Source organism: Pantherophis guttatus, chromosome 12 (assembly GCF_059756535.1).
Source record: "Pantherophis guttatus breed Tessera chromosome 12, ASM5975653v1, whole genome shotgun sequence".
NCBI classification, from domain to species: domain Eukaryota; kingdom Metazoa; phylum Chordata; class Lepidosauria; order Squamata; family Colubridae; genus Pantherophis; species Pantherophis guttatus.
In genome coordinates, this window is record NC_142074.1 from 26,159,095 (window position 1) to 26,182,352 (window position 23,258).

General features: G+C 51.7%; 2 protein-coding genes across 3 annotated transcripts in view; one reads left to right on the forward strand and one right to left on the reverse strand.

The window, feature by feature from the left end:
* The window catches only part of TEX11 (testis expressed 11), a 46,164-nt gene continuing 22,906 nt past the window's right edge, over nucleotides 1-23,258 (forward strand). The window contains exon 1 of one of the 2 annotated variants that reach the window (XM_034441720.3): nucleotides 1-307. Coding sequence is in view for 1 of the 2 variants with exons in the window: in XM_087877623.1 (XP_087733749.1) it covers nucleotides 305-307 (3 nt within the window). In the remaining variant the exon portion in view is untranslated. The remainder of the gene's footprint in view (nucleotides 308-23,258) is intronic. The other variant, XM_087877623.1, reaches the window with a different exon arrangement.
* On the reverse strand, nucleotides 4,815-23,025 carry SLC7A3 (solute carrier family 7 member 3). Its single transcript, XM_034441734.3, has 12 exons — nucleotides 22,588-23,025; nucleotides 14,109-14,519; nucleotides 12,981-13,139; nucleotides 11,517-11,697; nucleotides 10,728-10,837; nucleotides 9,465-9,687; nucleotides 8,564-8,703; nucleotides 8,374-8,476; nucleotides 7,941-8,152; nucleotides 7,494-7,660; nucleotides 7,162-7,270; nucleotides 4,815-7,043 (listed from the first exon to the last, which is right to left on the reverse strand). The coding sequence occupies exons 2-12, from the start codon at nucleotides 14,476-14,478 to the stop codon at nucleotides 6,913-6,915; spliced, it is 1,905 nt and encodes a 634-aa protein (XP_034297625.2). The 5' UTR covers nucleotides 14,479-14,519; nucleotides 22,588-23,025; the 3' UTR covers nucleotides 4,815-6,912.

Below are 23,258 nucleotides of genomic sequence, written 5' to 3' on the forward strand. Positions count from 1 at the left end.
GTCGGATTGGTGGAGGGTTTCATTGGAGGACCAATGAAAAGGCTGGCGCGGAATGCGAACGTGGCGTCGCGGGCGCGCGCCCGGCTGCCCAGCTGGCCCTTCAGCTCGGTGGCCGGAAGAGAAGGGCGCAGGTGTGTGTGGGGGGGGGCGGGGGAGCGGATTCCCACGTGAGGTTTCGGCCCCGGCGGGAGGACGGACGTTCAAGCAGCCGCTGCGGCGAGGCCCGGGAGGAGCCGCCTGCTCGTAACTGTCCCGCTCTCCATTTGGCATCCCTGGAGGAAGCGGCTGCAATAAAGGCGAATAAATGGTAGGCAGTCCTCGACTTACGACCACAATTGAGCCCAAGATTTATGTTGCTAACTGAGAAAAGTGTTGGGTTTTGCCCTGTTTTATGACCTTTCTTGCCTCGGTTGTTAAGTGAATCACTGCAGTTAATAAGTTGGGTGTTGTTCAATGAACCTGGCTTCCCCGCGACATTGCAACGGTCATAAATGTGAGTCGGTGGCCAGGCATCCGAATGTTGACTACCTGATCATGGGGGACACTGCAAAGGTGGTAACTGAAAAATGGTCATCGGCCCCATTTCCCGCTGCCGTTGTAACTTCGAATGGTCACTAAATGAACGTAAGTCGCTAAATGAATGTAATGAGGACTGCCTGTACTTACTCATGGTAGTATCACACCTCGCAAGGTGGTGGCTGTGCAGGGGAGGAGTGCTGCCTCGGGCTCCCAAGAGAAAGGAGGGCTCTCAATCGGTGCCCGTTGGCCTTCGGTTTCATGGCCTTTTTAACAATAAATTGCCATCATGACTTGTGGATCAATAATCATTGATTATTTCAGTTTTGAAACTCTTGCAAAAGTTCTTTTGCTTTGACCTTGTACCTTGTCTGCTGGGAACGTTGGGAAATAAATAAAATCTGCCGAATGCCGTTTCGTAGCTGATCATTACAGAGGCAGTGCCTGGATTCGGATGCTGCATGGATGCCTGATCTTCAACTCTGCTGCAGTGACAGCAGGAGTAGCTGGGTCTATTCTGACTCCTTACATTTTAACAAACCATCTTGAACATAGGAACAATTTTGATTTGGTGGCAGCAGTTTATTCTTATAGTAACTACATTTAGCAAGGATATGTAAGTCAACAAAAACATGGAAAAACTTTACAAAGTTGTGGAGTACCAAGGACCAATTGAATTATCAATTTCTGCTAAATAAGCATCTGGAAACACTTATTCAACCCTAGAAACATATGAATCAAGATAGGTTGCTTGTTGACATAATTTTGCAGTGTTTTTATCTACTGGAGTTGTCAGCATTGTACATTTACAAACTAGATCTAAGTCGGAGGCCAGCCATATTTGGATTATTTAGGGGTAGGATGCATAGGGGGAAGAATTGAATTCAGATAATAGGGGAACTACCGGAAACACAGCTGCGTTTCCTGGAAAGTGAAAGGTGGGCAGCCTTTTTGACTCACAAACTTGTGTGGGATTCCGAGCTCTGTTTTGCCAAGCCATGCAGCCTTAGGGCTCAAGTTTATGCTGGTCCTCTATTTCTGCTTGTGTTTCAACAGCTGGAGGCAGCAATATAGCCAAGGCAGAATCTCAAAAATATATAACAGAATTGTTGTCCCATCAGCTCAGAAGCAATCCTCCCTGCCAGTCCATGCCCCACCTGTTTCCTGATGCAAGGGTGGCTAATCACCAGCAGAGGGAAGTAAGGTTCCAAAGAATCTCCTGTCCAAGTTAGAAGAACAGGGAGTATCTCCATGTAGTAGGATCTGAAAAGCAGAGGTTTGATTCAAAGGCGGATAGTATCTATCCCAGCAAGAACCCCGGTTGTGTAGATCTAATCTGCGTGGGAACAGAGCTGGAAAATCTCTTTCCTTGCCTTTGGCTCAGACGGTGAATGAGAGGGAAATGGAATTACCATTTTAAAAGATTAACTTCTCCGGTTCATCAATTTTCTGAACAAGTATCCTTATAATTATATGGATTTCTATTTATTGGAAGTCCATTGTTGGGTAATAAAATACTCTACCTAGTGGATTACAGAACAATTTTAAATTCCTGATTTTGCATTCCAGTCAGAAGCAAGTGGGAAATAAGATTTGCTACTGGTATTTTTCCATGAGAATAGAAGAGAGTAGCAAAATCTCTTATTTGAAGGCTGAGTCTCAGCGTTTCCAGGACTGGCCATTAAGTGGGTAGAATAAGATTTTTCTATGACATGAGATTAAATACTATGGTTTGAAAATTAAATGTTAAATTTTGCAATAATAAGGTAGCTGAACTAATGTATCATATTAATGCCCAAACTGTTCATTAGAGTTATATATCTTACAGTTCTTGTTCTATTGTGTTTTATGGAATGTTGTATAATAGTATGTCAATACTAGAAACCGAACAGACATCCTAGTATCAGTGGAGTAATTCTAATAAGAGCTAGAGTATAAAGAGCAGTAGGAATTATTTATCCTACTGAAGCCTGCAGAAAAATGTATAAATTTAAGTTTGGTATCAACACTGTTCCCTGGTGTGGCATTCTATGAAGGAGCCAGGCCATGGAAAAATGATGTAGAGATACTGGATAAGGGGTTGGATTAATGATTTCCAAAATTGTTTCCAATAATTCTATATTTATCAAAATAAATCTGTCATACTGAGCTGCGGTGTTCCTGGTAAAATAAGATTCTCTGCGCAGTTTTAACAAGACTGAACAGTGCCGTGAAATCTGGTTTTGCAATAAATTTGTACTTGGAATTATAAACCGACTTCTCTGCTATCAATGTGGGGAGGAGCTCTTCCTGTGCAACAACACACTTCTTGCTAGCTTCCTCTGTATAGATGTGGTCATAAAGGCAGATTGCTGGAAAAAGAACTATTCCAGTTTGTAATTAAAATACCATTTTTATATTGGGATGCTTTGTCAGTTGGGAAAATGGTGCCCTTTGATGGAAGACGACAGGCAAGGAAACTGGTAGATTAGAGCGTTTTTCACAATCCAGGTAGTCATGGATTCCTTGCAAATCTGCACACGTGACCACTTCAGGGCAGCAGTGATCCACACGACGTTTTGGCCATCTGCCTGGCTCTTTATCCGCTAGTCATGAGGTTTCAAGGGTGGTGATTCTTGCTCTCTGATCCCCACTGAATGGCTGTGAAGTTGCGTAAAAGGCCCAGATTTCCACTCACAGCCAAACCTTAATTTAGGCAAAAAGCTATATAATTAAAAAGTTGCATTTATTCTGCACTGGATTCCGTTTCAACCTTCTCCCCCCTTCCCTCTGCACAGTAGCAGAAAGATGAGGAAAGTGTCACGTTTGAAAGGGTGAAGAATTCTGTTTGGTATGTGAGTTTGAAAAGTGCCTATTAAATTCCAGAGAAGTTGTCCTAACCACCCACCCAGGGAGGTCGGGGTATGAAGATTTCAAAGGCCTGGAAAAGGATTGCTGGGTTGGTGTGAGAAAAGTTGAGTGAGAGACTCATCTCTTCATTAATTATTCACTTCTTCAGTCATTATGAGGTTAGAAAACATCTGGCCCTGTTTATTCTATGTCCTGAATGTGGTTAATACTTGTTGGAACTGTGGAAACTAATGAGAAGAATCCAGGCATGGATTTTGTGGAAAAGAAAAAGATTTCTAGATATTTTTGAATGGTTGTATGGTATTTACATGTGTCTTCATTTGATGATGATGATGATGATGATGATGATGATGATGATGATGATGATTTTAAAAAGAGCCCATGTTCTGAAAAGGGCTGCTTGAGAGTATATGATAAACATCTATTAAAAGAAACATTGATATAGTTAATGGCTTTACCTTCTCTTCCATCATCCTTGGCATAGCTAGCCTAAGCATTTGTCTCTTTGACATTCGATTAAACTTGTCTTCCTGGCTGGTTGTAGTGGGGTCTGGTAGGAAAGCCAGCGGCCAGCTATCTGGCTTTGGCTTCCTGTGTCTGTCAGAACCAAGTGGCTGGAAGCTGGCCAGCCGCTCAAGCCTAAATCAAATTGCTTGCAAGAGTTTATTGGAATCTGGCATTTGGTAAGCCTTCCCCTCTGGCACAGATGGCAGTCGGACAAAACTGGGAACCTCTGGCCTGGCCCTCTAGGCAGAGTATGGCCCTTTCCTCAGCGGGGCGGCTCCCAGCCTCCTCCCTGGCTGCCTCTGTGTAAGTCCGTCTTGCCTGCAAGCTGCGGAGATCTCGAATGCAAGCTTGTCACTTTGCCTCTGCTCACCTTACGTAACCCATCTGCCTTTCCTGTTCCCCAACTGCATCACCCCGTCGGGTTCCTGGTATCTTTATTATCTTTGGCAGGGCTGGTTTTTCCTCTTTTGTGCTGAAATCTGTAGGGTGACCCTACTTCACCTCATCTAAACTCGAGAGTGTGGCATTTCTAGGGAAATTAATGGATCTCGTTCTCTGCCCTAGCCAGGTTTCCTTCCTCTCCATGGCTCTAGAACATCACTCAGACAATTGAAATGGCTGCATGTATTCTCGTCTTCATTCCAGGGGTGAAATGCTCCCAGTTCGGACCGGATCAGGCGATCCGGTAGCGATTGTGGCAGGTGGTTCGGAGAACCGGTAGCGATGGTGGCGCAAGGCTCCGCCCACCCGCCCGGGTGTCATTACTTCCTGGTCTTATCCAGGAAGTAAAGTGTTTTTTACCCTCTGTGCATGGGCAGAAAGGTTTTGCGCAGAGGGTCTGCGCGTGCATCTGACGCGTGCGTGGCGCGTGCACTTCCGAACCGGTAAGGAAAAGTAGATTTCACCCCTGCTTCATACTACAAACCACAGAGGACACCGAATAATAGCACAACATTTTATTTGGTCCAACAAATGCATTACGATGCTGCGTATTATATTCATGTTGAAGAACTTTTGTGCACATGTACCGTAGATGTTCAAACAAGACAACAAAGGTCTGTTAAAAAAAGTGGAAATCTCTCCCTCTTGCCCTGAGCGAGGCTGCAGAGTAAGGTAAAGTTAGGAACACGAGAAGCTGCCTTTGCTGAATTGGCCCATTTATCTCAGGTTGGGTTCCAGACACGGTGCTCCCAGCCTTTTCTGAAGATCTGGGACCTTCTGCCCATGAAGATTCTGCCACTGAGTTACAAACCCTGAACTGAGATGGTACCAAATCTCCTTCCGAAAGAGGAAACGTCAAAAGTGTGCGTACAGAGCTAACTTCCAAAACACAACAACAAATTCAGTGTTGGCCCTGCACATTCACAATTTGCTTTTGGAAATGTTGGGGAAATTAATCATAAGACTTGGAACAGAGCTGCGTGAAGTTTGAAATGGCTTTGGCATCATAGAACTTGGCCCTGGTGCAGTTGTTAGAAAGCCTGGCCTTCTGATGTAACTGGAGCGTATCTGCGTACATACAACCAACGTCACTATCCAGCTTTCTGGGGAATTCTCAGAATTATTTTCCCAGTCCAAGGTAAATAATTTGCATCGTGATAGAAAGCATCCCACTTCTTCCCTTAACAGTTGGAGAAAACAAGAGACCCCAATCCTGTTTTTGCCAACCTAGTGCCTTCCAAGTTAGGGACTGGTTTCCTTGCCAGTTTCAGGATGGGCCAAAACAGGAAATCACTAGCTGGACAATAGATTTGGCTGCTTTTATTAGGAGGAAAAAAATCTCCACCCTGTTTTGGAGCCAGTGAGGGTTTATTGGCTTTGCCATCTTTGCAACAGATGAAGTCTGGCAATGACCTCACTTTGCTTTGAGCTTTTGCCAGCTGTGGTCTGCTGCTGGCTTCGTTCTAAGCAACCAGACACAGCAGGCCCTTATGCGCTCGCTCGCTCGGCCTCCCTCTTCAGCCCTGGCCTCTGGTCCAGAAGGTGGCAGCACCGAGGGTCAAGGGCTCTCCTGTTGGCAGCTACTGACTACGAGGTCAGTGCCCAGCTTCCCTCCCCTTCTCTTGCATCCTCACCTCCCAGCATGGGGGAGCCCCTAAGGCTGATGTGGTGGTGATTATCTCCAGGCTTAGTTTCATGTTAACAAACTGACTTATTTTACTATGACTTTACTCAGCTGTTGATCCTCTCGCCCCACTTCACACTCGGCCGATTCATTCAAGGCATTGCAGCCTGCTCTCGCGAATAAACTTATGGGCTGAATGTGTTCAGGATGTCAAATCCATATATGTCAGCATGTTGGGTAAGCCAGTTTTGTATCCCATTGGTAGAAATAATCCGTTTTTATTTTATTTGAGAAACCCCAGGAACCTATTTAACAATGTTGGGCAAGAAGAACGGCAGAGCTCCAAACCACCATGCTTATTTAAGCAATTATGTCCCAGCCTAATACTGCACTGCTACAACTCCCAGGCTGTCTAAATTTCTGGAGGCCGCCAGATTGCTTCTGCTGGAGACCCATGACCAAGGGCATCTGAGAAAAGGCATCTGACGGGGGGTCAGATGAGTCCAACTTTAAAAAAAAAAAAGCTAAGAGCATGGAGTTGTACCGATATTAAAAAAACACCTAACATCTCTGAAAAAAAATGACATACAAACAATAGTTAAAACTAGACTGACAGTCCTGGAGATCATTTGGGGACTCTTCACATTTGACACTTTTACATACATACTAGGTCTGAGGGAGGCAATCTAGCCAGTAAAGCCGGGTAAATAAATAAACCATGTGTGGCAGCTTCTCGTCTGAAGGTCGCTCTCCCCTCCCCATCCCACCTGGGAGAAAAGGCTGCTGCCTAAATTTTGTCCCAGCTTGCTTTATTCACCTCCTCTGCGAAATGAAGCTGCTGCCACAGGTTGAGTCCAATGTACCAGTGAAGGTCCCACGTGCCACGGCTTCCTTCTTGAAGGGTGGGGCAGGAGGCGAACAAGAACTCAGGGGTGGCGATGGCAGTGGGAGGAGGACAGAAGCAGCCGCCTCTCTCAGATGGCGATCTCTTGGCTCAGCTCAGAATTGGCCGAAGGCAGGCCTTTATTGGTGGCAGACTGGGACTGCTGGGGCCCCTGCCCTTCTTCGCTATGCTGGAGCCCATAACCAAAATAGATGGCAAAGCCTGAGAAAGAGACAAAGTTCCACAGTGTAAGAGCAGGCCCAGCGGCCCCGATCGGGGTCACCACGCGGGAAAAATTCTGCGCCAGGCAGCCCTCGCAATAGGGCAGCAAGCTCCTTACCGATGGCCATCCAGACAGCAAAGCGGGCCCAGGTTCCTGCATCGAGCTGCATCATGAGATAGATGTTCACCAGGATGCTGAAGAGGGGGAGCAATGGCAGGCCAGGCACCTGGAAAGGAAGAGGAGGCCAGTTGGGAGAGGCCAAGGGAGGGAGCGGGCCGGCCAGGATGGAAACTTGGCTTGAAGGCAGGAGATAACCTCCCTGGCAAAGTGCCATTGAGGGAACAACCGTCCAGCTCTCCTGCTCCTTTGTCAAGAGCAAGGCTCCGGATTCAGGCCCCTCCTCTCCATCCCACACGGGGCCCCTGAGGAAGAGCTGGCCAGAGTCTTACTTTGAAAGTGAGGCGTGTCTTGCTTTCTGGCTGCCTCCAGATGATGACGGTGCCAGCGAGCAAAATGCCCAGGAGAATGACACAGGCAATGACCCAGCCGACACTGCCCACCTGGAGGGCTGCCCGCTTATGGGCCAGGATGCCACACAGGGCAGTGATCGTGACGGCTGCAAGGAAATGAGACCAAAAGGAAGGAAGGGTTAGGCAAGTTAGACCTTTTCCATTCCCACGCTTGAGAAGCCACTCGTCTGTAAAATCCCAATCCCGGAATCCTGGAACATGATTCTGGCCTCTTCCTGCTCTTCTCTTGGTCTCCTGCAAAGGAGCCGAGCCCGGCCAGTTGCTCCCTCCGGTCGTCTCTGGAGGCCCCCTAGTCTCAGCCACTGGGGTCCTCAACTGCAGGTCAGCAAGGGTGCCCAATTTCTCCCTCTCCCCAGGAATCCTTACCAACGACCGTGGTGCTGATGTAGACGATGCGCCCTGACACATGGGTTGGGATGTCCTCAGAGGGGAAGAAAAGACTCCTGCAGGTGAACTTCTCTTTGAATGCATTCTGGTTGTCACCGACCGTGGAATTAATGGTCATCTTTTCTTCTTCACTTCCATTTATCTCGAGCATTTCCAGATCTTTGGAGAACCTCAATAGCTCAGGCTGGTATCTATCAGGAAAGCAAGAGTGGCAAAAACAGGAATTCCTGATTAGTCTTTCTGCAAACAACAAGTCCTGTGAGAACAAAGGCCCAGTGGCCAGGTCTTGTTTCTCAACCTTCTCAACTGTAGCTTCTCCAGTTGTGCACTACAATATCCATCACCCTCAAAGCCAGCTTGCCTGCCCAACCATCTAAGCTGCCGAGGGATCAGCACCCAAAGAGGCCCCCACCTGAGGATGAGCACACAAATAGCCACCAGAGAGTACGCCAGGAGCGTGCCAATAGACATCAGGTTAACCAGGTCCTTCAGCTCAAAGAGAAACGCCATCAGAGCTGTAAGAGAAGAGAGGCTGTAAAAATCTCTGTCTGGATCACAGATAAAGCGGGGGCGGGGGGGCAGAGCCATTAATGGACAGATACCTGCAATGATGCCTGAGACGACAGTGGCCACCAAGGGAGTCTTGGTCCGGCTGTGAACCCGGAAGAGGAACCGGAAGAGCAGTCCGTCTTCAGCCATAGCATAGATCACTCGCGGCATGGGGAACATGGAGCCAAGCAAACTGCATGGCAGAGAAAGAGCAGAAGCCACTGATGGCCATGGGCCTCTGGTGTTTCTCCACTTGGCTTCTGGGCCCTGTTTAGGATGGGGGCTCAGGCCTCTCAATGAACCAAGGGATTGCCTCTGTTCCAAAACTGCTTGCTCATTGGCCAATATCTCATTAAGGCCCTTCCTGATCTTCTGCTTTTCATGGTTTAAGCAGCAACTTTTGGGAAGAGGAATTTCTCTGTGATGTCCTGACATACGTTCATCTTCTGCACTAGAAGGTTAACTCTCTTTCAAACCACAGGATCCTGCCGTTTTTTTCCCCTCAAACCTCTAACTGCCATCATATTCTCCTACCCTTTCCTTCAAAAATGGCCTGTTTAAAACCCAGGTTGATTGGGTTTCAGTCAGTGGTGAAATCCATTTTGTTTTACTATCAGTTCTGTGGGCATGGCTTGGTGGATGTGGTTTAGCTTGGTGGGCATGGCAGGGGAAGGATACTGCAAAATCTCCATTCCCTCCCCACGCTGGGGCCAGCCAGAGGTGGTATTTGCTGGTTCTCCAAACTGCTCAAAATTTCCACTACTGATTCTCCAGAACCTGTCAGAACCTGCTGGATTTCACCCCTGGTTTCAGTGCTTTAAAAGCATTGTTTTGAGCTCAAGAATTAATAAGCAAGTCACCTGTCAGTCATCTCGGTGAGACAGCTATAAATCATGCCAACCAAGAGATGAGGAATTCTGGCTGAACTGAGCAACCTCCCTTCCTTTCTCTTACCTTGTGGAGAGGGCACAGAGGGAGCCGATGGCCACCACGTAGCGGGCGGGCTCCCAGCCCACGGCCTTGAAGGCATCGGGCAGCGGGCTCTCTTTATCCACCAGGAAATAGGGGACCATCAAGGTCAAGGAAGCCGAAACGCCAAAATAGGCCACAAAGCAGATGAGGAGGGAGATGATGATGCTGATGGGGATTGACCGCTGAGGGTTCCGTGCTTCCTCACCTGCGGAAGAACAGGTGCAGAATGACACAGGTGAGATCCCAGCAAAATCCTCCTTCGTCTGCTATACCCAACGTCGGCTAAGGTTAAAGGACCTCCTGCCCATGCTCACTGATTTGGCAGGCCAACACCATTCTCACAAACATGAACTCTGCCTTGTGAAGTGTGAAGTAGCCGAGGAAGCACAGTACTGGCCACCATTGGCCATAACGTGCTGCCCAAAGTATGCGCCTCTTTCTTAGAGATGGCATGGTAGAACCGGGAATCTGAGCCTCAGGGCTGATGCGTTTAGTTCCCGCACACCTGGTGAGCGTGCGGTATCCCTGACATGAATCTGAGAATGCTCCGAACCTTTCTGCACAGCAGAATAGACGGGCTGCAGAGCACCCTGGACCGATGGCTCTTTAAAAGTCTTCCACTACTCGCCAGGCTCCCCAAACAACTTCAGTTGTTAAGAATAATCCAAATTTGTTTCTAGGGAGCTCCGGTTCTAGAATTGCCCTCTGAAACAAACGAGAATGCCCGTCTTCTGCCCTCTTGAAGCTTCTCCTCCAAGAGTTCGAAGACAACTTTCACACTGCACCTTCCCAGCAAGTGCATGCATGCGCAGGGCTGCCAGAAGGCAAGAGTAGCTAAAGCAAAACGGACAACTCCGGAGTAAGGCCAGGAGATGATTGGCCCCTTCGAGAAGCCTTAAAAGAGCAGCAATGGCTCTTGGGCTCTTTGTGGGAAAGCAACGTTGCTACATTTGTTTCTTGTCATCGTCTCTTGTTTCTGGAGTTTTGCCAAGAAAAGCCTTTGGCAGGGTGCCAAAGTAGACAAAGGTTGGTGATAAGGCCGAAGGACTGTTTATGAAGAATTTGTTTTGGAATTAATTTGGACTAAACTGAGAATGAAGTAATTCTCAGCTGTTCTGATAAAATATGTTTCTTTAGGATCGATTGTGTCTGGTAATAACTACTTGGGCTTTGGTCACAACAAGCACTGAGGAACAGTGTTCCCTTCCCACTAGCCCTTCCACCGCCTCCAAAACGCTACTTTACCTGTGGTGGCGATGCAGTCGAATCCAACAAAGGCGTAGAAACAGGTGGCAGCCCCCGAGAGGATTCCCTCAAAGCCAAAGGGGACAAACCCTCCATTGCCAAAGTGGTCCCTGTTGGAGGAGACAGGCGGGCAGGTGAGGAAAGCGGTCTCCTTGAGGGGCAGCCCTTCGAAGAGGGGCACCAGTCTCCAGCTGGCCTGGGGTCCCCCATCTTGCCTCCAGGGCAGGGGTGAAATGCTCCCAGTTCAGACCGGATCACCCAATCCGGTAGTGATGGTGGGTGGTGGTTCGGAGAACCAGTAGCAAAAATCCCTGCGCCATCCCCACCACCACCATGCCCAGCTGAGCTGCGCGATCATCAGAGGCTTTTTTTTTTTAGTTTTAAAAGCATTTTTTTTACAACCTCTTCGGCCGAAAAAATGCTTTTAAAAGTAAAAAAAAACCCTCTGATGATCACGCAGCTCAGCTGGGATGTCAGAGGCTTTTAAACGTAAAAAAAAAAAAAAAGTTGGCCATGCCCACCCAGTCACATTACCCCCCTCCCCTACACCCACAGAACCCGTAGGAACAAATTTTACATTTCACCACTGCTCCAGGGCTCTCCCCAACTTGCTGCTGCTTTCCCTCCAGCCATTACCGCAGATCCATCCACACACACACACCCAAAAAAACCACCTGTAGCAGTAGATGCTACCCTGGAGCAAGGCGAATAGGGGGGTGCCAAACTCCACCCCCCTCCCCTCTTCTGGGAAAGCTAAGAGGGAGCCACGACTGGGGAGGGGGCCCGTACTTGTGTCCAGACTCCAAGAGGTTTTGCGAGAGGTTCTGATAATCCTCCTTGGACAGGTTCCAGTTCTTGACGTCTCCTTTCACAAAACCCGCAACGATGACAAAGCTGAGCACCAGCAAGTTGATGGCCGTGAAGATTTTATTCACCAGGGCAGATTCGCTCACTCCGAACGACAGCAGGCCTGGAAGCCAAAGAAAAGAGACCGAGCCTGTTGTTGCTCCTCAGGGGAAGGTCTCCGGGTGTAAGCTTTACCTCCGGAGGGCAGAGACGGGCCAGGCAGGTCAAGAGTTAAAAGTCTGCTTCTGTGCCATCCTGGCACTGGTCGCTTCATGCAATTCTATTCTGCCGGTTCTATTGTGCTTTGGAAGTCAAGCGATGGGGAACGTGGGCCTTTTCTGCAGCTGTACCCAAGCTGCAACTTGGCACCTTCCTGGCTATTGTTAATGACCAACATCAACACATTCTCTTGGCCTGAGTGCAGGGGTGAAATGCTCCCGGATCGCCCAATCCAGTAGCAATTTTTTCCCTGCAGTTTGGCGATCCGGTAGCAATCGCCACCCGGGTGTCATTACTTCCTGTAATGACACCCAGGCGGTGCACTTCCGACCCGTTAAGGAAGGTAAGTAGATTTCACCCCTGCCTGAGTGTTAGCAGCAATTCCATCCTAAGCACCCAAGAGCCTCATGGAATCGGATCCAACGTCCGTCCAGCCGCATCTTTGCAAGGCCAGGTGGTGTCAAAATCTGCAAGGTGGCAGGCACAGCACAGCAGCCGAAAGCTTGCCAATTTCGAGACACGGTCCAGTTTGGTGCTCTGCTCTGGCACAGCCAATCAGCCAACCTTGTGGAGACCAAGACCCAGCTCCTCCTGATTTCTAAGGAATGCCGGCCCTGCTATCAGCCTCATGACTCACGTCCATCCCTTGTCAACTGGCTGATCATTAATGGGCTCCTCTGGGGGCAGCCAAGGCAGGAGGTCAGTGTTGCTGAACCTTGGCAAGTTGAAGTCCCCCCCATCTGCCACCTGCCAAAGTCGAGAATCTCCGCAGTGGAAGATCAATGCAGGAAGCAAATTTTCTCCTTCCTACTGTGAATCTCCCATCGTCCTGCTTTGCTTGTTTAAAACGTTTACACAGCTGCCCATCTTATATCAAACTCTGCAACAGAGTTATGAAAAGGGAAGGAAAACAACCTCCATGCCAGGCATACATTTTATGAAACTCCATTGGGATCCCAGGCACTTCTTGCTATCAGCATTGCTGTGGCATTTATGTTTTATACATTTCTGTTTTCTTAAGATTCAATAAGTTTGTACAGCGTCTTGAGAGGCTTCATAGCAGAAATGTTTGGCATTACCTTCTTAAACAAACAGGCCGACTCTGCCCTGGAATGCCTCCCACTGGCTGAGGGGAAGCCCCTGCCTACCTGAGCCCCGCGGTTGGAGAGGCAGGTGATGATGCCTCACCTGTGAGCAGCAGCACCAAGAAGAGGGCGAAGAAGTCGGGATACTCGGCCAGCACATTCTCCAGGTGCAAAGCTGTGTGATTCCGGAAGAAAGTGGAGATGTGGCCCCCAATGATGTGGTCAAAAGTGGAGCTCCAGGCCCGAGCCACACTTGCTGTCCCTGAGGGTGCAAAAGGGCATCTATGTGAGTTCAAGCAAGTCTCCCAGGCAGGGCTGGAGGGGATTTTTGTCCCTTCTCGGAAGCAGCGGATGGTGGAAGGGCTCAAAAGACACACACACACACCCCGGGCCCTTAAGGTTGGAGAGATCCCACCTCCTTCCCAATCCGGCAGCAGCCGTACACACAGCACTCCATGCTTACATGCTCAGTGCATGGCCAGCATACCTGGGAACATGCTTAGCCAGCTCAGCAAACCAGCTCCCTACTTTGGTTAGTGACTTAGCATGTCATGTAAACTCGGCCCAATGGGTCAGTTTCTGCCTAGCGCTTGATGAGGTTCCCTGGTTTGGGTAATGAGACATCTGCAAGAAAACCACCAAGCTTAGAGAGCACCAAGGACCCCTCGGTTTCTGGTTCACTTGCTGTGCAAACTCAGAAAATGGGTCATTTCAATCCCCAACTCAAACCCACTGAGTGAAGCTCGATGGACAAAGGAAAGAATTCTGTTCTTGAACAGCTTCTGCTATTCTTGCTCTGGTCCCCTCCAACCCAGCACATCTGGAGAGCTGAAAGGCAACTGTAAAGCTTGTCAGGAATGGTATGCAAGTGCACTAAATGCCCGTTATTTAATCTGGTTTCTACAGATGAGAATCCTTCTCTTGGCTCTCATCAAATCCCTCCTCATAATAGTTGGGAAGAGACTCAATTTGGGGGAGTCAAGGAAGTAATGCAGATCATTTCTAAGCAAGCTTGTCCTGCAACTTTGATAAATTGATGTGTTGGCGTATTTGCTGGACTATCTGAGGAAAAATCCCATAGAAGGACCCATCACAAGTCAGGGATGGCTTAGCCAATGGGAACCCTGATTTCATGCTGCAAGCAAACCATGGTTGGGCTTTCCGTATTCCACCTTAAGACATTCTCACATCCTCATTCAGCAGACGTTGCTCCGAGCGAAAGGCTATGTACCTATCATGTAGGAGAGAATGAGATTCCACCCTGTAGTGAAGGCCCAAATTTCCCCAACGGTGACATAACTGTAGAGGTAGGCAGAACCAGCCTTGGGCACACGGGCACCAAACTCTGCATAGCACAGGCCAGCCAAAACAGATGAGACGGCCGCAACGAAGAAACAGAGCACAATAGATGGGCCAGCCTGATCCTTGGCCACCTCTCCAGACAAGACATAGACCCCTGCCCCAAGGGTGCTGCCTACGCCTAGAGCAATCAGGTCTACAGTGGAGAGGCAGCGGGCCAGCTGAGTTTCCTGCGAGCCCAGGTCCACGGTCCGCTGCCGGATCAGCTTCTTGCCAAAGTTGGTCAAGGTTCTCTTCAGCATCCTGGCAAATGGTGGTGCCACGTCCCGTCTCCCGAAAGGACCTAGCAGAGAAAACAGTAGAGCTTGTCAGCCAGCAGTGGGGAGGAAGGCCTGCAGTCACAGGGAGCTCAAGACAGAAGACCTTACACAGCCTTGGGGGTGCCTGGCTGCTGCCCGGAGGAGTTACCCCAGCTGAGCTTCCCTTCCTTCTTTCAGGGCCAGCTGTTTGTGGACATGTCCTGATTGGCTGAAAAGTTTTCTTGCAAAATCTCCAAGTGGATTCTACCGGAACCACACTCAGGGCATAATGCTGAGAAAGTACAGTCCAGGCTCCAAAGATTACTCTGGAAATGATGTTTTTAGAGAAGCGGAGATCCAAGGTGCCCGGCTGCCCTGTCCATCTATTTGAGAACCTGGGTTTAAGGCTACGTTTTGGAAAGCCCAGAGAGAGCTGGGAACAAGACTGCCATCTTAGGAAAAACACTCCAGCCAAAGCGACAGAGGTAGCCAGCTGTGGTTACACATTACACCTTTGTGCATCACAGACCTCTGCAGAAGTTAGCAAAGAAAAACAGCCCTCGGTCGACTACTTGGATTAATTGTGTTTACACAAGCTGCTCATTGGAATAAATGTCAGGGAGGCACCTTCAGTTATTAACCAACTGAAGCTAACTTAACAGACCACAGAACAAACTTTAGCTAAGCCAAGCTGGACGAGACCCTCAAGCCCATCATCAGACCCAGCATGTGATTCGCATGACAAGATAAGGCTTTATTTCATGGTGGAATTATGCAGAAAGAGTCTCTTTCCCCCTCCCCACCCCTCGTTTTCATCCTTCCCACTCTTGCCAGCAAGTCGGTGGCTTCTGCCATTCAACACACCACATACTGGATCTGGCGTGATTTTGGCTTCGTAAATTCTGGGAACTCAAACACAATGCTTTGTAAACCACGATTTATAACTTAGCCCGATTTGCAAATCTGGCTTGCACTTTAATCATTAATCAGAGTTTTTTTTAAAAAAGAAAAAAAACACGGCTCGGCATGGCACTTACACCTGCGCAGGAAAGAGGGGGGAGGGGCACTAAGAAAGAAGAGGGTGGCTTTTGCATCCAGGGTTAGACAGAGGCGAAGAGCCACAACCCAGGACCAGTCCAGGAGCTGTTTGTCCTCTCCGGAAGGTGACAGCTCTCTCTGGGTGTCCAAGCGCATCTTGGTTTGAATGTCAAGCATGGCCCGCTCAGGAATTCTGCTTTCCTAATGTGGCATAGACATAGGATCTTTATTAAAATACGCAGATGGTCCGTTTTGGGCAGTAGGTTGGGGAAAGGGAGGGAGGCTTTCCTGTGGCTTTCCATCTTTTGCTGTGCTTCCGATCAATGCGGTGCCATCGGCCTGGCCCATCCATCAGCTGATGGATGGCTTTGTCCAAAGGGAGAGGCAGCAGAGGAGCAGCCTCTTTCCCCTCTCCAGACCGATGGTCAGAGGAGATTAATGACCATCTCTTTCCTCTGCTGGGGGTGGGGGGGTGGGGAGACCATTCCAGGCGTCCTTCAGGAGCTGAGAAATCAGGGCCACACTTGTACAAGCAGAAGGGAAGAAGACCCAAGTCGAATCTCTTTAGTGAGCCAAAAAAAAAAAAAAATCAGATAAGCAAGATCCGGAAAAACAGCAGCAATTCAAAGATGCAGAAATCTGTTTCAAAATCAAATATTGCAGGGCCTGCCCTAAACTAATTGAATTTATCCCTGGTGAGTTTCCTCTTCTTTCTTGGCCCCATAAGGAGAACGAGAACAAAGGGCAGGTCTCACTCTGTTTGTGTCCATCGCACGCATCTCCCCCCTGGCCCTCATCCCATCACCGTCAGCCTGTCTCCCTTCTTCCCAGGCCTGATACGCAGCCGGCCTTTCCCATTAGGACCCCCAGAGAGGAGACAGTTGACTTAATCAAGATCCCTGGGGAGATGGGTGGGGGTTTGCAGGGTTTCCAAGGGTTGCATGGCTCAGATTTACTCCCGAGAGATCTCAGATTTTTTTCCCCTTACATCTCAGAGTTTGGAAGCTATAAGGACCTTCTAAGAGGAAAAACAAGGCCGCCCCAGTGGAGGTGCTCAGCAGTCTGTTCTCCAGTCCAGTGGAAGATAATTGAAAGATCTCCCAGGAGAGAGGCTGGACAAAGTGCCAGGTTCCGCTCTGTGCCAGCAAAACTCCAGAGCTTTTGCCCCCAGCTGCCACAGACCACAGTTCCCACAAGGCAAAGTGCCCAAACTTCCCTGGGGAAGAGGTTCCCATAAGCGCAGGGAGAAAAGTCCCCGCAGCGCCCCCCCCCCCGGGCTATGGGCAGGGGAGGGGAAGCATTCCCACCAACTGTCCAGCCAAGCCTGGCATGACCTTCTGGGATCAGACACTCCGGTGCACCAGAAAATCCTTACAAAAACTCAGCAGACAAAGCTTTGATCTGTTTCCTTTCCCAGTCAGCACTTCCAGGCTGTTTTTCAGCCAGGGCAAAAGCCCAGCTCTGACGGTTCATTTATCCTGCCACGAAACTGCTGTCAGGAGTGATGGAGCACAACTAAGCATCAAAGCCTGCTGGTGCGCCAGCCTTAGTGTCCTCGGAAGGGTTGCCGGCCAGCTTCATGGTGGTTCTGCTCCTGTTGCCGTTGCCCACTTTGGGGGGGGCGGGGGGGCTGAAAAGGTGTCTGGCATGGAAGCAGACACCTGAAGTGGGAGGCCTCGGCCACCCTAGAGCCTTTGTGTGCAAATGAAAACCCCAGGCAGACGAGGAGACCCTGCCAAACTGCCTGGCTTGGCTCAGCTAGCTGCATGGGAGAAGGGCTGGCAAATGAAAAACGTGCCCAGGTGCCAGGGCTGCTTGCAACATTGGTCTTCTGTCAATGAGTGGCCAGGAACGACGTGAGAATTTCCACAAAGCCCCTTCTGGCTGAAGGAGAAGCTTCCTTGGAATGCAGCTTTCAAAAGCGCAGCTCCCCGCTAAGGAGGACAGCACAGCTGCCAGGGGGCCAATCGGCCAGAGGGGACGAGAAGGGGGCAGCCTCCTGGGTGCCGGTCCTGCCTGCTTGGCATCCTGGGTGGCCCCCCTCCTTGCAGCAAAGAGCCTTGCTGGCAGGGCTGCCCCTGGTGCTTATGCCAAATTGGGGGGGGGAGCCCCCAATGGAAAGGTGTCCGACCCTTACAGTGCTGCCCACCTCCTCCCTCCAAGGTCCAGACCTGCCTCGCCTCCCTGACCACCAGTTAGCAAAGCACCTGATGAAGTGCCACCAACTCAAAAGAGACCCAAACTCAGTCTGCCATTTGAGCAGGAAGCCGTTGTGCCTTGGAAGCCTCAGCCTATTAATAGCTGACAGGGAGGCAGAAGGTCAAGTGTTTGCAGCCGTAGCTGGGCAGGGAGGCCATCCCCATGGCCCATGTAGCAGCAGCGTAGCCAAGGTTACTGCAGGGAAGGGGGAGCCCAAAGCAAGCAGGCACTGACAGGGACTGAGGGGCCGAAGCAGGCCATTGCTGCCTCCCCTGCACCTGCCCCGTCACTCTCGAGAAAGGCAGCCTCTGGGCTGTGCCAGCAGCCCTCAAGGCGGAGAAGGGGTCCTGGGCCGCTTGACCCTTCGCCTGGAAGAGAAGGACCCGGGCGGCTGACTCCTTCCAGGCCCACCCCAGGCGAGTTGTACATGCAGGAAATTCAGATGTTGTTTCAGGAAACGGCCCTGGGTCTTGGCCGTCACGAGACACGTTAATTCCTGGCCTCTCCGAGAGCAGGAGGTCTTTTCCTCACATGCATTGAAGAAGGCATCTGGCCACACTCAGTGGCCGGAGAGCCAAGCGTCCTGCCCCGGGATCACCAACCGAAAAACCCGTCCTGTGCTTTAATTGCTAGGATCTCACTGAGCCAGAAGAGGAGAGAAGCCCAGCTAGCCCTTAAAGCAAAGCTTTTGCCCATTCAGAAATCCAAGGAGCCTACAGTCAGGCACCTGGAGAACTCTGCAGGGTCAGGCCACAGATCCACTGTCGGTGCCAAGGCTGGGTCCGCAGGCGCCCGACTGGCACATTTGGGAAGCCCTCTGCTCCACCGTCTCCCAGCAACCAGCATTTCAGGCGTGCTGCCTCTGGCTCCTCACTGGTCCTTGCAGCAGCCTTCAGTCGGGGGCTTTCCGTAAGTCAGAGAGCCCCCCGCTGAATCCTCACCCAGCAAAGTCACACAGGAGCCGTGAGGTGACCTTGGCATGTGGAAAACAGATGGAAGAAGCTGGAGAAATTAAGACAGACGCGGGCCAGGCTTGGAGTCTGAAGAAAAGGGGAAATAGAGGCTGGCAGCCCAGGAAGAAAAGATGTCAAGGTGACCAGACTCCTGATTTTCAAGGCCCTGCAAGGCAGGAGGGGCTGCATTCAGAGCCCCCCCGCTTACCCCTCCCCCAGGCCAGGAAGAGGCAGGCGAGTCACTTCAGCCCCTTTTTTGTTTTCTAAAAGCAGATCAAGGCAAAAGGGGCTTCTGCATGCTGAGGAATCACTTTGTGCAGGGCCTTAACACATTTCCAAGCGCAGAAGCCTGGCCTGGGCTTTGTTTTGTAGGATGCTTTGGTTTTTTTCAATTTCTCTTCCTTAAATTAGCAAAGAGGAAAACAACCCCACTCTCGCCCAGCCTGGCAGACGCCTGGAAGGGCTCTGCCAGCTGCCAACCCATTAAGAGTCCCAACAGGGAAATGAGGACACGGGAGGTGCTCTTTACGCCTTCCTGCTCATCGGCCGTAACTTATTAGAAAATGATGCGCACCTCTGGAGGAATGGAGAGGGAGGGGGGGAGGCACCTGCAAGAGGAAAAGCAGCACCGGAATGTGACTGTTTTGAATGGAGCTGGTGCCGCAATTCACACTCTCTGGCTCAGACAATCGCCCAAGTCTGATAGGGCCGCAGGGAGCAGTCCAAAACTTTCCTGAAGCAGGAAATATACCACTGCGTCACTGACCTCCCGTCAGTGGCCATTCGGCCCCTGCTCGAAGGTGGCAGCCACAGAACTTGCGCTCGTCCCTCCTATACGCCGAGGCCTCTTCTTCCTCTTCCCTTCTGAAGCAGCTAAAAGCAAAGCTGCTCTCTCCTCCATGACAGGGCTCCCCAACTCCCGGCACTGGTCCACAGCATGCCAGCAACCAGGGCGTGCAAAAGAGCCTTGGTAGTACAGTGGTCTAAGGCACCCTGTTATTAAGCTGGTTATTAAGACCAGCTGCCTGCAATTACTGCAGGTTCGAATCTCGCCAAGGCTCAAGGTTGACTCAGCCTTCCATCCTTTCTAAGGTAGGTGAAATGAGGACCCAGATTGTGGGGGCAATAAGCTGACTTTGTATAAATATACAAAAAGGATGAAGGCTGTTGCTTAACGCATTGTAAGCCGCCCTGAGTCTCCGGAGAAGGGCGGCATATAAATCAAATTAAAAAAACAAAAAAAAAACAAGCGAAGCCCCATCCATGAGATGCAGGCAGCACGTGAAACCAGGCCCCCTCCGGTCCATGGAAAAACCTTTCTCCAGGGAACGAGTCCTTGGTGCCCATAAGGTTGGGGGGCTCTATGGGACAGCCTTCATCTCTAATCCAATCCTCTCTCTCAAGCCTCTGGCTTTCTCTCCTCCAGCCCTCTCCAAAAAGGTTGCTAAATATTCCCCAGGCCTTCTCACCGAGAAAAACCGCCTTCCACTCCGTGGGGCTTGCTGGAAATGGGAGGAAAAGCAAACAAACCGCTCCATGCACCTGTGACAGACAGGGGCATCACCCTGCCAATTTAGACCTCCCGGTTCTGGCAGAAAAGAGTCACCCGGCGGCTGCTTTAGCTGTAGCTTCTTGGCAAGGAGAGGCTGCAAAGAGACATCATCCACCGAGCGTGAACTGGCGGGGCCAAAGGTCCGAGAGAGACAGATGGCGAGTAGAAGCTGCATCATTGCTTGCATCAGCCAGCCGGGGCAGAGGCTGGCCAGCCAGCCTCCTCTCTCTCCCGTAATGGCCGTGCATACGTTTGCCCAACTAGGTCCCTCTCGATGATTAGGTAAAGGGTTGCCCATTAACCCCTGAGCCTGGCACGCTTGTCTAGAGCCTTCTTCAGGGACTGGTCAGGAGATCCACCCAGGAAGAAAGGCACCAGGCATCCCCGTCCCTGCTGCCGGCAGCGCAGCCCAAAGAAAAGAGTGACTAGAAGGATAACCCCAAGGTGGGGCCAACAGGTGACGCTCCAGAGGTGAGATCCCCTGACCAGATTCTCACCAGGTGCCCGCAATGGCATGCTTTGATAGCTTGGCAGACACAGGGTAAGAAACCAGCCAATGTTAGTTTGTCAAGCAAGCTATGGGCAAGCAAACTATGACATGACATATGAAACCAGGCAGATCCTGCTTCCCCGGTTCCCTGCACTTGGTGCCATGGTAGCGATCTGGTAGTCAGGCATGTTTTATGTAACTGTCCTGGTGCCCTTCACAGCCTGCCAGAATTCAGGGACAGGAACAGCAAATAAATCAACATCCTACCTGGGGAAGGAGAAGACTAGGCTGGAATAGTTCAGGGTTCTTGCAGAACAAAACAAAGCAGCCCCCCCCCCCACTCACAGCAAGCTTTACCCTATAAATGCCCCTTCTCTTTGGTTACCATGTCTGTAGCTGAGCCATATCACTGAACCGCACACGGCCGGCTCTGCACCGACTCCCTTTGGGCTACTTTTTCCCCCCAGCAATCCCCTGCACTCTGCATGGCCTGGTAACACCAGGGATGAGGAAACCTGGAAGTCTTTGATGAGACCCACTTGTCTCGTCTCCGAGACCTTCCCAAGCCCAGGCGCAGGTCTGTGAAGCCCAACCTGCCAGGCAGCACTAATGAGCCTGACTTTAAAGTCAGCTGCGCCAAGAGATCCTCTGAAAGAGAGCGCCAGGAAGATCTGATCCCTCCCGGTCCCCCTTCCCTGCAAAGGAGCATCCTGCCTGCAGCTCCCTTTTCATCTCCAGCAATTGGCACCTGGCAAATGACGCATTTTTAACATTCTGTGCAGGAACACACCTGTTTGCATTCAGCCAGGCAGAAACATACATGCCGTTTCCAGAGTGGTTTGTGGCCAGGCCCCAAGGCTAGAAGGGCTTGGCCTGACTGAAGTGGGCATTTGTGTGAACGTGCCTGGGCCCCGATTCCCTGCCGCTTCTTGGCCCTGGGCTCTGAACTGGGGAGCAGTGCCCAGAAGGCCCTCCCAAGTCCAAGTTTTTCCAGACCAGAAGCCGAGATGAAAGGCAGGAAAGCCCACCAGCCCCGTTCCTGGCCCCAAGGGGGCTTCTGCCCCTAACAGGGTCTCCTTTCCCCCTTTCGTTCCCTAAGCTGCCTTGGCCAAATACCCAGGAGGGAAAGGCAGACGGGACGCCCAGCAGCCGAATCTGCCACCTGCAGGCTTGGATTCCCAGAGGGGAACTTCTCCTGCTGCTTTCGGGCCCCCCTTTCTCAGGCAGTCGGTCCACCGCCCCGACCCCAGAGGAGCAGCAGCAGCCGGGAAAGGCTCGGAAGGACGAAAGGGATGAAACCTCCCGGGGACGGCTCGGGCCCCAGAGCCCCCGGCAGAGCGAGCCATTCCCGCAGCGGGGCTTTCTCGGGGCTCTGGCGAGACCCAGCTCGGCGCTACAAGGCTCGGAGTTTCCCCGCCCGGAAGCCCCGGGACAGAGCCGGCCAGAGGGGAGCCCAGCCGGGAAGCAGCAGCGCAGGGCCGCCGGCGAAGCTGAACTGCCCCCTCGCCTCCCCACCCAGGGGCTTCCCTCGCAGGCTGGAAGGGCCGGAGGAGCAGGCGGGAGCCCCGGGACGGGACGCGCCTCTCCTTCCACGCCCGCGTCCCACGCAGGGCGGCTCAACGCGGGAACCACAAACTTTGGCGGGACGGACCAAGTCCAAGCCCATCCTTCCCGCCGGAGAAAGACGCGGAGCCCGCGGGACTCCCCGGGCGGCGCTGGGAGCCGCTCAGGTGGCGCGCGGGCAGGCGAAGCTGCACCTGTTGACCCTCCGCCGGCAGAGCTGACGCAACACGGGGCTCCTCTTGCAACCGGGCGCCCGCCGGACGGGGCGCGCCAAAGGGAAGGCTCCCGCAAGCCCGCCCGCCCCCGCCAGCGCTCACCAGCCGCGGCCGCGCAGCTCCTCGGCAGCCGGCGAAGGGAGGAAGGAAGGAGGCGGCCGGCGGGGTGCGGGATATCTAACGCGGGCGAGGGGCGGGCCAAGCGCCAGCGACCGCCTCCTCCTCCCCCGGGCCGCTGGAAGCGCCTCCCGGCCCGGGCCAACAGCTGAGCCCCGGAGCGAGGAGCTGGGCGCTCTGGCGGGGAGCCGCCGACGCTCGCCTCCGTCTTCCAACCTGGGATCGGCGTGGCAGAGCCGGGGAGAGGAGCCTCGGGCGGCGGGCTCCAAAGGCTCCAGCCGGGAAGAGAAGCCAGGCAGGCGGCTTCTCAAAAACGGGACTTGCGGAATCCAGGCTGCCCGACCCTCTTCAGACTTCGGGAAATCTCCCGGCCTTCCGGACACTTCGGGACGTGCTGCTGTTTCATTCCAACCCGAAATTGGCAGCGAAAGAAGGAAGGGAAGAGTTCCCAGCACATCCCAAAGGCAGGAAAAGCAGCGCCGGGCACAGGGCACCAATTTCCTGCGGGAACTTCTCCTCCAAGTCACGTCTCCATTTCAGACCCCCAAATCCTCTAGAGATGTGCTGGATGTTAATTGCCAGAGGCCGGAGACCAGCGGGAGAGCAAAAGGATGCCTCGTTGTAGCGCTTCTTGCTGGCCAGACTTCGCCTCTACA

Excerpts from the sequence above, each read along its gene's own strand:
- SLC7A3 (XM_034441734.3), bottom strand. The coding sequence starts at position 14,478 with ATGCTGAAGAGAACCTTGACCAACTTTGGCAAGAAGCTGATCCGGCAG. Across the intron at positions 10,838-11,516 it reads CTCTTGGAGTCTGGACACAA|GGACCACTTTGGCAATGGAG; the intron begins GTACGGGCCCCC and ends CTCCTCCAACAG. Across the intron at positions 7,661-7,940 it reads CATCAGCACCACGGTCGTTG|CCGTCACGATCACTGCCCTG; the intron begins GTAAGGATTCCT and ends ATTTCCTTGCAG.